Source organism: Staurois parvus, unplaced genomic scaffold, assembly GCF_062004578.1.
Source record: "Staurois parvus isolate SC_StPar_1 unplaced genomic scaffold, SC_StPar_1.0 ptg000544l, whole genome shotgun sequence".
NCBI lineage: Eukaryota > Metazoa > Chordata > Amphibia > Anura > Ranidae > Staurois > Staurois parvus.
This window is the reverse complement of record NW_028318340.1, coordinates 5,713,907-5,731,470: the sequence shown is the minus strand read 5'-3', so window position 1 is coordinate 5,731,470 and position 17,564 is coordinate 5,713,907. Positions and strand designations below refer to the sequence as shown.

Below are 17,564 nucleotides of genomic sequence, written 5' to 3'. Positions count from 1 at the left end.
CACAAAAACATGAAAAACACGTGTGTTAGTGGTAAGGTTTATATAATATTACATCTATATACTGCATTCACATCAGTCACTAACCCTCGAGGAGCGTACAATCTAAGGTCCCTAACTCACATTCATACATACACATACTAGGGCCAATTTAGACAGGAGCCAATTAGCCTACCAGCATGTCTTTGGAGTGTGGGAGGAATCCAGAGTACCTGGAGGAAACCCACGCAGGCACAGGGAGAACATGCAAAGTCCAGGCAGGTGGTGCCATGGTTGGGATTCAAACCAATGACCCTAGTACTGCCAGGCAGAAGTGCTAACCATTTAGCCATTGTGCTGCCAAAGTGAAGCTTTACTAAGCTTTGAAGCAACTGCACTTGCAGTGCACAGTATATTTACCTTTAGTATATCAACCCCATTGTGTTTACAGCCACAGAAATAAAAAAAATGTGGGTCTTGCAGACCCCCCCCCCCCCCCCCCTCCTAGGTATGCCATTGGTGGCAGGAAATCTCTCCAACAGAGATAAAAACCTTTTTTGTGAAGCAAAGAAGACCAAAAACCTGTCTGTGCTTTCTTGCCCCATTGATACCCCTGTACCCCTTATTCTTGTATGAGTGTCACAGAGACGGGAAGTGAGAAAAAATGTCTTCAAAGAGTACACCGCAATTACAAATTACGAGTTCTGACTTTTACACACACTCTATAGAAAAATAGGTTTGAGCTGGAGTTGCTCTTTAAGGCTAAACATATTCAAAAGGGAAATATGGAATAAATTCTGCAAAGCTGAATATTGTGCTGGTTTGTCTGAGCTCCAGGTTAATTGAATTGATGGAATTCTGCTTTATTATTCTATGTGTAATTTTTTTTTTATGTTTTGAGTAGAAAACTGTCAAATTTCATTTGATCCCAGTCTGTTGTCTTCTGAAATATCACTGCCTCCGAATGTCTTTCTGACCCTTTGATCTCCCAGTGAGGGTTTGTGAGGATGTGCTGGGGTATTTAGCTGTAAAATTTGATACGGAGGCAGAATAAAGGGAAAAAGAAAGATGATTTAGAGATGTTGGAATTATCTGAAAGTGTCAGGCGGACACCCCACTGGGGTAGAAGTGTGGTTATGAGTCGGCAGGCAGAGGTTGAGTTCATGTTATTTTTATCTTTTTAAGATCTTCTGGTGGACATGTTGGGAGTGCTGGCCAGCTACAGTATCACCGTCAAGGAGCTGAAGCTTCTGTTCAGCATGCTGCGGGGAGAAAATGGAATCTGGGTAAGCTGCGGTCAGAGACCGGCAATCTTTGTCAGTGCATTAGAGCTTTCGTTTACCATCATTTGTCTCTGGAGGCATTTTAAAATTAAACGTCTTTTTCATACTAATGGAACGTTTCTATAAAGAAGCCTCAAATAGCTGATCTTTAATTAAGTATTCAGCAATCCATTGCTGTTTATAGACACGTGTCGGACTGGTATAACTTCACATTTGCTTCTCTCTCCCTTTCTGGCAGCCGAGGCATGCGGTTAAATTGTTATCGGTCCTCAATCAGATGCCACAGAGACATGGACCCGACACCTTCTTCAATTTCCCAGGACGGAGTGCTGCAGTAAGTGTTTCCTGTAATGCAGTATTGGGCCAGTATTACTCCTGTGTTAAAGAACTTGCAATATTTAAAGAACCACAATAGAAAGTTCTTGTCCTAAGCGGACAACGCTCATTGTACTGTACCTGTGGAGGAGCAGAATTGTCACCCTAGTACAGAAAGTGTGTTACGGCACCCCAACACCCCTTCCCCCTTCTCCATAACATAGATGTGTTCCATAGTTCATAGGTAAACTGGGCAAGGCTGTTAACAGTGCTTAAAGTGACATTAAACTGTGGTTTGAAAAAAACAAACAAAACAAATTCTGTTCAAGAATGCATTCTAACTCAGAAAAGTACCTTCTATTGCTCTATTCGTTTTTTTGTTTTTTTTTTGCTGTCGTAATCCAAATTCCTGTTAGAGGGCGGCTACTCTCACTCTCTATTGTCCCACTGTATGGAGGAGCATAGCCGCCCTCTCTCAATCCCTAGATAGACTAGGGATTATAGACTATATGGTATTTTTTTTACTTTGCATAGGCCACAGCTAATGAGCATTGCATATTTCAAACAAACAGAAGTGAGGGGGAAAAGAAGTGCATCGGGAACTTGCAGAAGACGTTACAAAGAGACAGAAAAACACAGATTGCACAGACATTAAGTTGCAGAGTGTGGATTACTTTAACTAAATGATATCCTTATTCTCCAAAGTGTTTCTAAACCCAGGACCCTGTGTTCACTATATCTGGTCTCCCACAGTACACACAACATGGAAGTGCAATTATTTTTGTAAATATAAACTGCTAAATATCTTTCTCATCAGCAGTATATAGCAGTCTTGTGACTTCTATCAGTGTCCAGCTGAGCACTGGTTAATCTTGTAGGATCTTGTCTGCTCTGACTGTCCTATGAGGCTGCATAACTCCTGACCATCTGTCTGGAGAGAGCTAATTGGCCCTGTTCTGATCACATACACCCTCCAAAAGAAAAAAAAAAGCCATACACACTCAACTGAGCATGTACAGTGTGACTATAGCTCTGTGCTCTCAGCAGATGGATTAGAGACCGTAGAAGGGGAGGATCAGAGAAGACAGGATCAAACATCCTTTTTACACAATGTGTAGGATTAACCCCTTAGGTTCCACAGGGAGTATAACAAGCATGCTTTACTTCATATACAGACTGAATTTACTGTTGTAGGTTTAATAACACTTTAATGTTAGAGAAACCATAGGGGTTGCAGGATCAAGAGGGGCAGGCCAAGGAGGTAGATTATCAGCCAAGACACATTTGCATGAACGGGCAGCTCTGGCCTTTCCCGTTGCTCATTATGCTCTGCAAAGGTACATGCCTAACTTTTTATTGCTTCAGTAAATATTTTTTCTCACAAAAGAGAATTCAAATTTAGTTTCCCAAAACTTCTGATGTATCTGTCCATTTTTAGGTATAAATGATTTTTAGAAGAGTTCTTGAACAGGGAAACGTGTCTGATGTGAAATGTAGCACTCGTTGCCAAGCAATCTTCTACCAAAGGCCATTTTTGCAATGCAGGTTAAATAAAGCAACTAATGTGCTTGGCGGCTATGGGCAGGTTATTTATTTTCTAATATGACTTTAATATCCTTTTTCACTCATTAAGCCCAGAGTGGATGGCTGAACATCTTGTGTTGGTTAGTTATACATCATGTTGACATTTAGGAATACATGTCTTACATTTGGATGCAACAGGTACCAGGGCAGGGTAGTTCATGTTAAGAATTTGCCTGTTAGGTTTGCCACGCTAGAACAATTCATCTCCTTTAAAGAATTCTAGTGGGCATTGGAGCATAAATACATATCCTTCACATGTCTATACCTTATAGTAAGGCCCCATGTACACGGGACACTTCTGAACGATGGAAACTGACTGCTGGAAAACGTAGGTTAAAAAACATCTGTTTAGCCGTGTTTGCATAGCGCGTTTATGAACGTTTGCGTTTAGAAACTTTTTTTAAGATAAGCACAGGAGAACCTCCCAAATGCCCAGAATGCACTGAAAAGTGGTAAATTATTAACTATTTCAGACTATTTTAGAAAAATACAGAGAGTAGAAGCAGAGACAGCAGTATGTGTTGAGATAATTAGGTGCGAGTTGCTCATTAATATTTCTGTTGTTTCCAAGGGTGGGAAGGTGTCTGCTGGAGTGAGTCATTAAGGTCACCTGGCAGGGGGGTCCTCATGAGGAATTTGAGGAGTGAATGGTCATTAACATATCTTTTGTTTCCAAGGGTGGGAGAGGTCTGAGGTGTGGATTGGTCATTACAATGTGTGACAAGTTTGGTAAGAACATCCTGTTTTCATTGTTTTGCCCAGCTGAGTATCTTGAAAATGCTTTACATGCATTTTTCATGATGAAAAAAGGCTCTGGACAGCATTGGGAACTGGAAGCGTTACAAAAAAAATTTCAAGCGCAAACGCTTATAAACGCGATTTGTCGCATTTACAAGCGGTTTGCGTTTGAAATGCTGATAAAATTGACTGCTGAACGCAAGTATTCTGCGTTCAAAAAAACGACTGTAAATGACGATGTGTACATGAACACATAGGAAAACATTAGGGTGAGTTCAGGGGCTGCTGAAAAAAAACGCTGAACAACTCCTGAACGTCAGTTTATCAGCTGCAGTGTACATGAGCCCCTAAGGCAATTGATGTTGCTGTTTTATATATAACAATGTTTTTGTTTCCTATTTCGTAACTTACAGGCTATTGCGCTGCCTCCCATTGCCAAGTGGCCTTATCAAAATGGTTTCACTCTGAACACATGGTTTCGTATGGATCCATTGAATAATATAAATGTTGACAAGGATAAACCTTACCTCTATTGGTGAGTAGTGCATCTGATGCTTGGTGTGTTTCTTCTGCCATTTACTTTCTAGAGTTTCTTGACAATATAGCAAGTTACTGAGGTTATTACAGCCATGTTTTCCTTTGATCAATTATTTTGTATGTTCTGGTTGGTCCAATCCTGCAGGTGATGGTATGTTTTTTATTTAATGAGACTCCTGCTTGCCTCATCATATCAGTACTGGTATGAAGAACCTGTCTCCTGTGCCCACTGTTCTGAGCTGATATGGGGATGCTGTGACGTTCCTAGCACATCTCTGCTTTTCGTTTAGCCCTGTGATCATGGCTTCAGGGAATTAGTGTTTGCAGAACAGGGGAATGACTCATTCTCTGCGCAAGTACTACCTTGCGCTGTAGCTCTTTTTTTTTTCTTGCATTATAGAACTAGGCAATTTTTTATTAAACAACCAAAGTGTTGACTCTTTTCCTTACACCCTTAATTCTGTACCCTCAAGGCTAGGTTCACATGTATGCAGTTCGCATTTGATCTGTTTCTTCTGTGCGTTTTGCGTGTTTGCACTTGTGTTTGTGACGCTTTTTTAATGCGTTTTGCATTTTTTTTTTCTTGTTTCTAGGCAGCTTTAAAATGCAAACGCATCAAAAACGTTGCAAAAATGCACTATATGCTTTTCTGCAGTGTTTTCATTCAAGTCTGTAGAACCAAAAACACAACTTTTTGCATTCAAAAAAGTCCCTGACCATTTCCAGAAAACACACTGGTTGAAAACTTGGACATGTGAATGTGTCCCTTAGGAAATCACGGTAAATGGACTTTAGTGCGTTTCTGTAAAGCGGAAAACACTTAGGTGTGAACCTAGGGTAACTTGATCCTTGGTCTGTCTTTTTTTCAATGCCTTATGCCTAAAATACAGTAATTCCAAGCCTACTGCCTAACCCTAATTTTATTTTTGCAATGACCAAATCCTAACTTTCTAATCCATCCATGGACATTCCTTGTTAGAAAATGTCCTTGTTTCTGATGACAGGCAGGAATTGTACTGCCAGGAAGTAACATTATCAGTTTTGATTTGAATATGTTTGAAGGGATTATCTTTATTATTTTACAGTATAGTGCTGTTAAAGTGGTTGTAAAGTTTTTTATCTTTTTTTTTTTTTTTTAAATAAAATAATAAAACGTGTCATACTTACTTGCTCTGTGCAAAGGTTTTGCACAAAGCAGCCCCGATTCACCTCTTCTCAGGTCCCCATCCAGCGTTCCTTGCTCCCCCCTGCTGAGTTCCCCCAGAGAAAGCTGCTTTCTATGAAGGCACTTGTGTGGGCTTGCTCTCATGCCACTCTGTGTCTATTGACACAGACAGTGTGGCTCTGCCCTGCTCCTTGCTCCCTCATCACAGAATTTGACAACGGCGGGAGCAAGTTGCTCCCACTGCTATCAATTTATACTGAGGGGAGGGAGAGAGCCGCTGCTCTTATGCATAGCACTGGATCGAGATTGGGCTCAGGTAAGTATAAGGGGGTTGAGGGGGAATTCTAAGATACATAAAGGTTTTTTAACCTTACGGCATTAAGGTAAAAAACATTTAGTGTTTAGAATGATGTTCATCAATTCAGTAGTTAAAAGGAATGAAAAGGCACTTTTACTTACCCTATCCTCTACTCCCCTGGCAGACGGCGCTGCTCTATCCTCCAGTAGTGGACTGTTCATCGGTGTCCATGTGGTCAATGCAGGGCTATCGGCCCTTTATTGTTCTTGTTGACGCCAGAACACCTTAGACATTGGAGTGCAGGGGAGAAAAGGCTACAGGGATCAGTCTAGTAATTCAGAGATACGAAACGTACTACTGCTCTTCAAATTCCCCTAGATGGAGCATTTGCAGTGCAGACACAACCCCAACTGAAAGGGAGAATTTTTACTTTTATTGAAGTTCAGTTTTAAGGCTAGTAAAGTGATGCAGCGTTAAATGCAGTGTCCAAGAGGTGTGCATGTAGACATTTTGGTCATCCAAGAGCTGTGTATGTAAACATTTTTGGTCATCCAAGAGGTGTGCATGTAAACATTTTGGTCATCCAAGAACTGTGTATGTAAACATTTTGGTCATCCAAGACGTGTGCATGTAAACATTTTGGTCATCCAAGAGCTGTGTATGTAAACATTTTTGGTCATCCAAGAGGTATGCATGTAAACATTTTGGTCATCCAAGAGGTATGCATGTAAACATTTTGGTCATCCAAGAGGTGTGCATGTAAACATTTTGGTCATCCTCCTATCAGCTCTAAAACATAGGTCATGGTTTGCCTTCAGCTTTAATGTCTGTACGCTGGCTTTATTTTTTTCTGCCTTCTCCTATTTTGTGGGCCCTAAACATACACCTATCATGATAAAACTATGAGAAATGATATGGTCCTCTTCCTGTTACTTGAGTTATCTATAAATTGTGCCAACCACTTCATTTAGTCACTGACCATAATTTTTATTTCTATACAGTTTGTCTAATGGTCATCTTTCATTAGTGATTGTAAAGGTGTAAATATATAGAGATAGATGTGTGCGTGTGTGTATATATATATATATATACAGTGGGGATCGAAAGTTTGGGCACCCCAGCTAAAAATTTGTATTAATGTGCATAAAGAAGCCAAGGAAAGATGGAAAAATCTCAGAAAGGCATCAAATTACAGATTAGACATTCTTATAATGTGTCAACAAAAGTTAGATTTTATTTCCATCATTTACACTTTCAAAATAACAGAAAACAAAAAAATGGCGTCTGCAAAAGTTTGGGCAACCTGCAGAGTTAATATCTTGAACTGCCCCCTTTGGCAAGTATCACAGCTTGTAAACGCTTTTTGTAGCCAGCCAAGAGTCTTTCAATTCTTGTTTGAGGTATCTTTGCCCATTCTTCCTTACAAAAGTCTTCCAGTTCTTTGAGATTTCTGGGCTGTCTGTCACGCACTGCTCTTTTAAGGTCTATCCATAGATTTTCAATTATGTTGAGGTCAGGAGATTGTGAAGGCCATGGCAAAACCTTCAGTTTACGCCTCTTGATGTAATCCCCCGTGGATTTTGAGGTGTGTTTAGGATCATTATCCATTTGTAGAAGCCATCCTCTCTTTAACTTCAGCTTTTTCACAGATGGTATCAAGTTACCATCCAAAATTTGCTGAAATTTTATTGAATCCATTTTTCCTTCTACTCGTGAGATGTTCCCTGTGCCACTGGCTGCAACACAACCCCAAAGCATGATTGATCCAACCCCATTCTTAACAGTTGGACAGAGGTTCTTTTCATTAAATTCTGTGCCCCTTCTTCTCCAAACGTACTTTTGCTCATTCTGGCCAAAAAGTTCAATTTTAACCTCATCGGTCCACAGAACTTGTTTCCAAAATGCATCAGGCTTGTCTATATGTTCATTTGCAAAGTTCAAACGATGATTTTTGTGGTGAGGACGTAGAAGAGGTTTTCTTCTGATGACTCTTCCATGAAGACCATATTTGTACAAGTATCTCTTTATAGTGGAATAGTGTACCACAACTCCAGTGTCTGACAGATCTTTCTGGAGGGATCGTGCAGTCAAATGTGGGTTTTGAATTGTTTTTCTCACAATCCTGCGAGCGGTTCTGTCTGATATTTTTCTTGGTCTTCCAGATCTTGCTTTAACTTCCACTGTTCCTGATGACTACCATTTCTTAATTACATTCCGAACAGAGGATATTGACATCTGAAAACGCTTTGCTATCTTCTTATAGCCTTCTCCAGCTTTGTGAGCGTCAACTATTTTCAGTTTCAGTTTTCTAGACAACTGCTTAGAAGAACCCATGGTGCTGATTGTTGGGGCAAGGTCAGATGAGTCTGGGCATTTAAAACCTTTGAGATTGACATCACCTGGTCTTCCCAGACGATGATTGAGAACAATCCATGACACTGGCAGGTCTCAGCTTGGCAAAGGGGGCAGTGCATGCTATAAATTCTGCAGGGTGCCCAAACTTTTGCAGACGCCATTTTTTTGTTTTCTGTTATTTTGAAAGTGTAAATGATGGAAATAAAATCTACCTTTTGTTGACACATTATAAGAATGTCTAATCTGTAATTTGATGCCTTTCTGAGATTTTTCCATCTTTCCTTGGCTTCTTTATGCACATTAATACAAATTTTTAGCTGGGGTGCCCAAACTTTCGATCCCCACTGTGTATATATATATATATATATATATATATATATATAAAAATTTAATGTATATATCAAACATGTTATATTTACCTGCTCTGTGCAGTGGTTTTGCACAGAGCAGCCTCAATCCTCCTCTTCTCTGATTCCCTGCCGGCGCTCATGGCCTCTCCCTCCTGCCAAGTACCGAAAACAGCAACCAGCTTACTATGGGGACTCCTGAGCAGCTGCGGCCACACACAGCAGCGGCCTCTCCTCATTGACTCACTGGCTATGATTGAGAGCAGTGGGAGCCAATAGCTCCCGCTGCTGTCTCAGCCACTGAAGAGGGAGAGACCCAAGACAGCCAAGGCTCTCGTGCATCGCTGGATCAAGATGGGGCTCAGGTAAATATAACAGGAGGCTAGGGGAGGCTGCTACAGATAGGTGTTTTTTTTTTTTTTTTTTACCATCATGCATAGAATGCATGCGGGTAAAAAGCATTGAGCCTTTACAACCACTTTAAGTGGTATAAAATCTAACTCTGACATAAACCAATTTTTTTCTTTATCCTTTTTATTGTCCCTAGAACAGGGGTCTCCAAACTATGGCCCTCCAGCTGTTGAAGTACTATAGGTCCCATCATTCCTCTGCCTCTGGTAGTCTTGTCTGTGGCTGTCAGAGTCTGGCAAACCCTTATGGGACTTGCAGTTCCTCAACACATGGAGGGCCATAGTTTGGAGAATCCTGCCATAGAACATGTATTAGTGTAGTGAGGAAATAACCTCAACTTATCACAGACCGCAATAAAACTCTGATGGAGGGTTTCTTTTAGCTCTTTCCCACACTATCCAAAAATTTGAATTTTTTTCTTTTTCTGGAGTTGGGCTGTAAATCATTTGGCACCATGTGAATCTTTTTCTATCTAAAGATTGGTAAATCTGTTTTGATGAAAACAGACAATTTATTACCAGTCTTGTTACATATCTGTGGCAAGATTTCTCTTCTGTAGTCATTAGTTGTTTCTATTCCTGGAGATATTTAGTCTGTATCTCTTGTGACCTTTATAAGCCCGTACTGAGATGATGTTTCTTTTGAATTTACATTTATTGCACAGCTGGCATCACATTTTTCTATTACTTTGTTACAATCCTGAATGTAGTACACCCGCTGTACTGTTAAACTGCCTGCAGCTATTAATATGGCTTGTAAATGGGTTTGTGGCATTGAAACAATTGCTCTTCGATAGCTTATGTGTAGGAAAGGAACATGTTTGAGCTTTATAAACCCAGTATGTAAACTAGAAGCAGCTGTGTGCTTTTTTAAATTGACACTTCTTACAGAAGAACTATTGTCAAAAGAAGATCCTTTATCCCTTAATGTGATTCTAAAGGAAATTATTATTATTTTTTTTTTTTTAATAATAATGTCATACTTACAGTGAGGAACAAAAGTATTTGAACACCCTGCGATTTTGCAAGTTCTCCCACTTAGAAATCATAGAGGGGTCTGAAATTCACATTGTAGGTACATTCCCACTCTGAGAGACAGAATTTTAATAAAAAGTTCAGGAAATCACATTGTATGATTTTAAAGAATATATTTGTCTTGCACTGCTGAACATAAGTATTTGAACACCTGAGAAAATTAGTGTTAATATTTTGTACAGAAGCCTTTGTTTGCAATTACAGAGGTCAAATGTTTCCTGTAGTTCTTGACCAGGTTTGCACACTCTGCAACAGGGATTTTGGCCCACTCCTCCACACAGATCTCCTCTAGATCTGTCAGGTTTTGGGGCTGTGGCTGAGCAACACAGAGTTTCAGCTCCCTCCAAAGATGTTCTATTGGGTGTAGGTCTGGAGACTGGCTTGGCCACTCCAGAACCTTGATATGCTTCTTACGGAGCCACTCCTTGGTTATCCTGGCTGTGTGCTTCGGGTCGTTGTCATGTTGGAAGACCCAGCCACGACCCATCTTCAATGCTCTGACTGAGGGAAGGAGGTTGTTGCTCAAAATCTCACAATAAATGGCCCCATTCATCCTCTCCTTATTACAGTGTAGTCCTGTCCCCTTCGCAGAAAAACACCACCAAAGCATGATGTTACCACCCCCTAATGCTTCACAGTAGGGATGGTGTTCTTGGGATGCAACTCATCCTTCTTTTTCTTCCAAACACGACGAGTGAAGTTTAGACCAAAAAGTTCTACTTTGGTCTCATCTGACCACATGCCTTTCTCCCATGCCTCCTCTGGATCATCCAGATGGTCATTGGCAAACTTCAGACGGGCTTGTACATGTGATGACTTGAGCAGGGGAACCTTCCGTGCAATGCATGATTTGAAACCATGATGGCGTAGTGTTCTACCGACCGTGACCTTTGAAACTGTGGTCTCAGCTCTCTTCATGTCATTGACCAGCTCCTCCCTTGTAGTTCTGGGCTGATTCCTCACCTTTTTTATCATCAGTGATACCCCACGAGGTGAGATCTTGCATGGAGCCCCAGTCCGAGGGAGGATGACAGTTGTCTTTAGTCTCTTCCATTTTCTAACAATTGCTCCAACAGTTGATCTATTTTCACCAAGCTGCTTGGCAATTGCCCCGTAGCCCTTTCCAGCCTTGTGGAGGTCCACAATTTTGTCTCTGGTGTCTTTTGACAGCTCTTTGGTCTTTCCCATGGTAGTAGTTGGCGTCTGACTGACTGTGGGTTGACAGGTGTCTTTAAAGAGTTCAGACAGGTGCTACTAAGTTAGATTAGAGAGTGGAGTAGAGGTGGACTTTTTAAAGGCACAGTAACAGATCTTTGTACGAGGTCCCGATCATGTGATTGCTGATTGGCCAATCAGTGATCACATGCAAAGTAGTAAGCAAGATGTCACTTCTGACATCATTGCTTACTACGTGTGAAATCTGTGAATGATCACAGAGGTCACATGGTACAAGGCTATTCACAACAACCTTGTACCATGTGACAAGCTGTGACCAATCACAGCTCACTCAGTAGTTCTCAATGGCTGCAAGAATGCAGACAGAGAGAAGGAGAAATGATTGCTTTTACATCCTATATGGGTGTAAAAGCAATCCGTGTAAAAAAAAAAAAAAAAAAATCTTCATCACCCCCCAAAAGTAGTACAGTGTCACCATGGTGACACTGTACTGCTAGGGTGACAGTATGTAAATAAAAATATATATATATAAATAATAATATAAAAAAAATAATATCTTGGCCAAGATTTATGATGAAATATTTTGGACATTTTCATTTACATCGCAAAAAAAATAAAAGTCCCAGCGGTGAATACATACCACCAAAGTAAAGTTTTATCTGTCTCAAAAAAATGGTAAAAAATTCATATGGGTACAGTGTTGCATGACCGCGCAATTGTCATTAAAATTGTAACAGCGCTGAAAGCTGAAAATTGCCCCGGTCAGGAAGGGGGTAAAAGTGTCCGGACTGGAAGTGGTTAAAAATCATACAATGTGATTTCCTGAAACTTTTTTTTTAAATTCTGTCTCTGAGTGGGAATGCACCTACAATGTGATTTTCAGACCCCTCCTGATTTCTAAGCGGGATTACTTGCAAAATCGCAGGGTGTTCAAATACTTATGTTCCTCACTGTACCTGCTGTCTGCAGTTTGCCCCGATCTTCCTATTCTGCGGTCCCCCACTGGAGATTCTGTCTTCTCCCCCCACCCCCATCCTGAGTTCCCCCACAGCAAGCGGATTGCTATGGGGGAACTTATTAGTGCTTGCTTCTGAGCCACGTGTGGTGTATCCATTGACACACAGAGCACAGCTTGGCTCCACCCCCAGTTCTCTCCTAACTGGCTGTGATTGACAGCAGCAGGAGCCATGTTTGATGTTTGTCTTACAATCTACTTCCTGTGAACTGAATGATCAGTCCAAATTAGGAGCCAATTGACATTTTCTGAACACCTGAATGGGCATTATGTGCAGTACCATACTTCCATTTCTGTATTTTATATATATGTCTTAATCGATTTTGTTGGCTGAATTGAATCAAGTCGCAGCTAAGAACATGAAGATTCGTTGGTATAATTCAATGAAATTAATGACCTGACTCTTCTCTTTTCAGCTTTCGCACAAGTAAAGGTGTTGGTTATTCTGCACATTTTGTGGGTAACTGTTTGATAGTCACTTCCCTGAAATCAAAAGGAAAAGGATTCCAGCACTGTGTCAAGTATGACTTCCAGCCACGCAAGGTAAGCACAGAAAGAAAGGCTCTAGTGTGTCCTTAAATAATATTGTATGGGAGTATAGGGTTTTAGAGAAGCTGTAATAAGCAGAAACAAAAACGGGAGAAAAAAAATAGCGTGTTTGTGTTATTTATTGCAGAAACAGGGAGACGTTAATTAAAGTCAACAAGCAATGTCCGCTACGTTTAATGTACGGTCTCCAGTTGTGTGGGTTTTTTTTTTTGTTTTTTTTTCATGATGGTTATGATTTTTCAGATTATGAAAAGGGAATATATGGTTTTATAAGGATATGTGCAGAAAGTGTTTTGGTGGATTGGGGTCTCCACTTGAATGTATTTTTAATGGACAGAAAGGTATAATATATGTAGTGAACATATGACAACAATGAGCACAGCTGCTTCCATCCTACGATAAAGCCTCCCTGGGTCACAGCTAGAAGTTTATGCTGGCTGAACATATCTAACATGGCAGCATTCAGCAAGCCTGATGTAACCAATGTGATCAGTTTACACATCATTGATGCATTTTCCTGGCTTAAAGCAGCAATAAACCCCAAACTAAAAATGTAATATATTGCAGCTTAAACATTTTTAGATGTGATGGCTGCATTAGTTTTTCTTCCCTTTATTTCACCTGGTTATCCAGCCAGTAAGTCTGTTGTTTTTTAACATTGCATCTAAAACCAGTAAGCTGCAATAAAAGACATGTTTGCTTTGGGGTTTATTATCACTTTAAAGCAGTATTGAACCCAAAAGCCAACATTTATTAAATTGCAGATTCTTCTCATTTTCTACAGATGTAGCAGTTACTGGGTTGAGGCAAATTATCTACTACTGACAGGGGTGTTTGCAATTTTCAGATTTTATCTATTTATATAAAACCTTTATCCTAGAAGGAAAAAAATGATTGCTGTAACTGCTTATAAAGTAATAGCTGGAGTTCAGCTGCAGTTTCTTAGTGTATCTAAATTTTCAACCACTCAGCCACCCCTCTATCAGAGGCTCACATATTATGTCACCTGCTGTCTCTTACTTTGGGACCTGACAGAACACAGCAATAAACAGGGTAATTGCTGAGGAAAGGAACACTAATTAAACGCTTCCTTTACCTGAGATGTACTGATCATCATCTGATAACATCACGAGAGGGGAAATTACACACACACACACACACACACACACAACTCATAAAAATGAAAGGAACACTTTGAAAACACATCAGATCTCAATTGGGAAAAATATCATGCTGGATATCTATACTGATATGGACTGGGTAATGTTCTAGGAATATAAGGATGCCCCATTGTTTGATGGAAATAATTATCAACCTACAGAGGACTGAATTCAAAGACACCTCAGAAATCAAAGTGAAAAAATGATGCAGCAGGCTAGTCCATTTTGCTGAAATTTCATTGCAGCAACTCAAAATGGTACTCAGTAGTTTGTATGGCCACCACGTGCTTGTATGCATGCCTGACAACTTTGGGGCATGCTCCTAATGAGACAACGGATGGTGTCCTGGGGAATTTCCTCCCAGATCTGGACCAGGGCACCACTGAGCTCTTGGACAGTCTGAGGTGCAACCTGGCATCGTTGGATGGACCGAAACATGATATCCCAGAGGTGTTCTATTGGATTTAGGTCAGGCGAGCGTGGGGGACATTCAATGGTATCAATTCCTTCATCCTTCAGGAACTGCCTGAATAATGTCTCCACATGAGGTCTGGCATTGTCATGCAGCAGGAGGAACCCAGGACCCATTGACCAGCGTAGGGTCTGACAATGGGTCCAAGGGTTTCATCCCGATACCTAATGGCAGTCAGGGTGCCATTGTCTAGCCTGTAGAGGTCTGTGCTGCTCTCCATGGATATACCTCACCAGGCCATCACTGACCCACCACCAAAAGGGTCATGCTGAACGATGTTACAGGCAGCATAACATTCTCCACGGCTTCTCCAGACCCTTTCACATCTGTCACATGTGCTCAGGGTGAACCTGCTTTCATCTGTGAAAATCACAGGGCGCCAGTGGCAGACCTGCCAATTTTTGGTGTACAGTGGCAAATGGCAATCAAACTCTGTGGTGGCGGACTGTGAGCACAGGGTCCACTAAGAGGACATTGGGCCCTCAGGCCACCCTCTTGAAGTCTGTTTCTGATTGTTTGGTCAGAGACATTCACACCAGTGGCCTGTTGGAGGTCATTTTGTAGGGTTCCTACAGTGCTTATCCTGTTCCTCCTTGCACAAAGGATCATATACCGGTCCTGCTGATGGTTAAGGACCTTTTGCGGCCCTGTACAGAGCTCCTAAAGTAACTGCCTGTCTCTTGGAATCTCCTCCATGCACTGGAGACTGTGCTGGGAGACACAACAAACCTTCTGGCAATGGCATGTATTGATGTGCCATCCTGGAGGAGGTGGACTGCCTGTGCAACCTCTGTAGGCTCCAAGTATTGCCTCATGCTACCAGTAATGACACTGACCCTAGGCAAATGCAAAACTAGTGAAAAGCAGAAAAGATGAGCAGGGAAATAATGTCAGTGGCCTCCACCTGTAAAACCATTCCTGTTTTGGGGTCCGTCTCATTGTTGCCCATCTAGTGCACCTGTTGTTAATTTCATGAACACCAAAGCAGTTGAAACTGATTAACAACTTCCTCTGCTACTTAACTGACCAGATCAATATCCCAAGAGTTATACGCACACTATTTTGCCAAAAAGTATTGGGGCACTACTCCAAATCATTGGATTCAGGTGTTCCAATCACCTCCATGGCCACAGGTGTATAAAACCAAGCACCTAGGAACGCAGGCTGCTTCTACAAATATTTGTGAAAGAATAGATCGCTCTCATGAGCTCAGTGAATTCAAGCATAGTACCGTGATAGGTTGCTACCTGTGCATTATGTCCATCTGTGAAATTTCCTTGCTACTAAATATTCCACTGTCAACTGTTAGTGGTATTATAACATAGTGGAATCAACTGGGAACAGCAGCAGCTCAGCCATGAAGTGGTAGGCCACGTAAAATGACTTAGCAGGGTCAGCGCATGCTGAAACGCACAGTGTGCAGAAGTCGCCCAACTGTCTGCAGAGTCAATAACTAAAGACCTCCAAACTTCATGTGGCCTTCAGATTAGCACAACAACAGTGCGTAGAGATATTCATGGATTGGGTTTCGATGGCTGAGCAGCCACATCCAAGTTTTACTTCACCACGTGCAATGCAAAGAGTCAGATGCAGTGGTATAAAGCATGCTGCCACTGGACTCTAGAGCAGTGGAGGCGTGTTCTCTGGAGTTACGAATCATGCTGCTCTGTCTGGCAATCCAATGGACGTGTCTGGGTTTGACGGTTGCCAGGAGAACAGTACTTGCCTGACTGCATTGTGCCAAGTGTAAAGTTTGATGGAGGGGGGAGTATGGTGTGGGGTTGTTTTTCAGTGGTTGGGCTTTGCCCTTTAGTTCCAGTGAAGGGAACTCTTAAGGTGTCAACATACCGAGACATTTTGGATGATTTCATGCTCCCAAATTTGTGGGAACAGTTTGGGGATGGCCCCTTCCTGTTCCAACATGACTGCGCACCAGTGCACAAAGCAAGTTCCATAAAGACATGGATGAGCGAGTCTGGGGTGGAGGAACTTTACTGGCCTGCACAGAGTCTTGATCTTACCCAATAGAGCACCTTTGGGATGAATTAGAGCGGAGACTGCAAGCCAGGTCTTCTTGTCCGACATCAGTGCCTGACCTCATAAATGCGCTTCTGGAAGAATGGTCTAACATTCCCATAGACACACTCCTAAATCTTGTGCATAGCCTTCCCAGAAAGGTTGAAGGTGTTATAGCTGCAATGGGTGGGCTAACTCAATATTGAAACCTACGGACTAAGATTGGGATGCACTTAAAGATCATTTGCGCAGACGTTCCAATACTTTTGGCAATGTAGTGTATGTTCACATACACTGCATATTGAGATGTTGGAAATTAATTCATGCAGATAGGTCCACTTTAAAATGTGCTTCATTGTGCCTCTCTGCCTATTTTTTTTTTTTTTTTTTTTTTTACTAGAGTTAATGTTATCAAACTCCTTTCTTTGTTTTCCTTCCTTGAATCAGTTTAAGGACATTCTTGCACATCACATGCATATTAGCATTAATTCAACTTGGTCTGCCTATAATTTCACCCTGAACTCATTAGTCTAGGCCACTACTAATGGAAATATTTAATAACATGAGTCTGGATAATATCATATGAATGTTATATGTCTCAGTGTGGTTTCAAAGCCTTAGTACAAACTAAATTGCATACCAGTGGATCTGATACTTAGGTTTTATCAATTGGATTTTCTGTTTCCTTTCAAGATTAGTTGAAGTGACTATCTGAACCTTAGCACAGTTTGCATTTGGGAATTTAAGCAGTGATTGGCATTGTAGTAATTATACTTGTAAGTACCAAATTCTCTATGAAGCCATATATAACCTTTTAATGCTGGTTGGCCTAAAAGACTGAAGGAAGCACTGTTGACATTTTAAACCAAGGACTAGTAAGCATTCAACAACATTATACAAACAAAAGATGAAATAGTCTATACAATTGTGTCATCCTGTCCTTCAATACATATAACATGTATTGTTTACTGTATGCACTTTCGAAAGATTTTAATCCATTTTGCCTGCTCTACATTTCGATGGACATTTGCTCAAACATGCATGGCTTATCCTGACATCAGGATGCTTTTGTAGTCCTACCTTAATTGTACCTAGTGGTACCCAACAAGAGCCAGCCTTTGCTGTTGTTCATG

At 41.1% G+C, this 17,564-nt stretch overlaps 1 protein-coding gene across 6 annotated transcripts in view; it reads left to right on the top strand.

Annotated features, from left to right (window-relative positions):
* NBEA (neurobeachin) overlaps positions 1-17,564 on the top strand; it is an 881,324-nt gene that overhangs the window by 226,566 nt on the left and 637,194 nt on the right. For all 6 annotated transcript variants that reach the window (XM_089690860.1, XM_089690861.1, XM_089690859.1 and 3 more), the window contains exons 3-6: positions 1,162-1,262; positions 1,498-1,593; positions 4,310-4,431; positions 12,651-12,777. In XM_089690860.1, the coding sequence (XP_089546986.1) occupies positions 1,162-1,262; positions 1,498-1,593; positions 4,310-4,431; positions 12,651-12,777 (446 nt within the window). The remainder of the gene's footprint in view (positions 1-1,161; positions 1,263-1,497; positions 1,594-4,309; positions 4,432-12,650; positions 12,778-17,564) is intronic.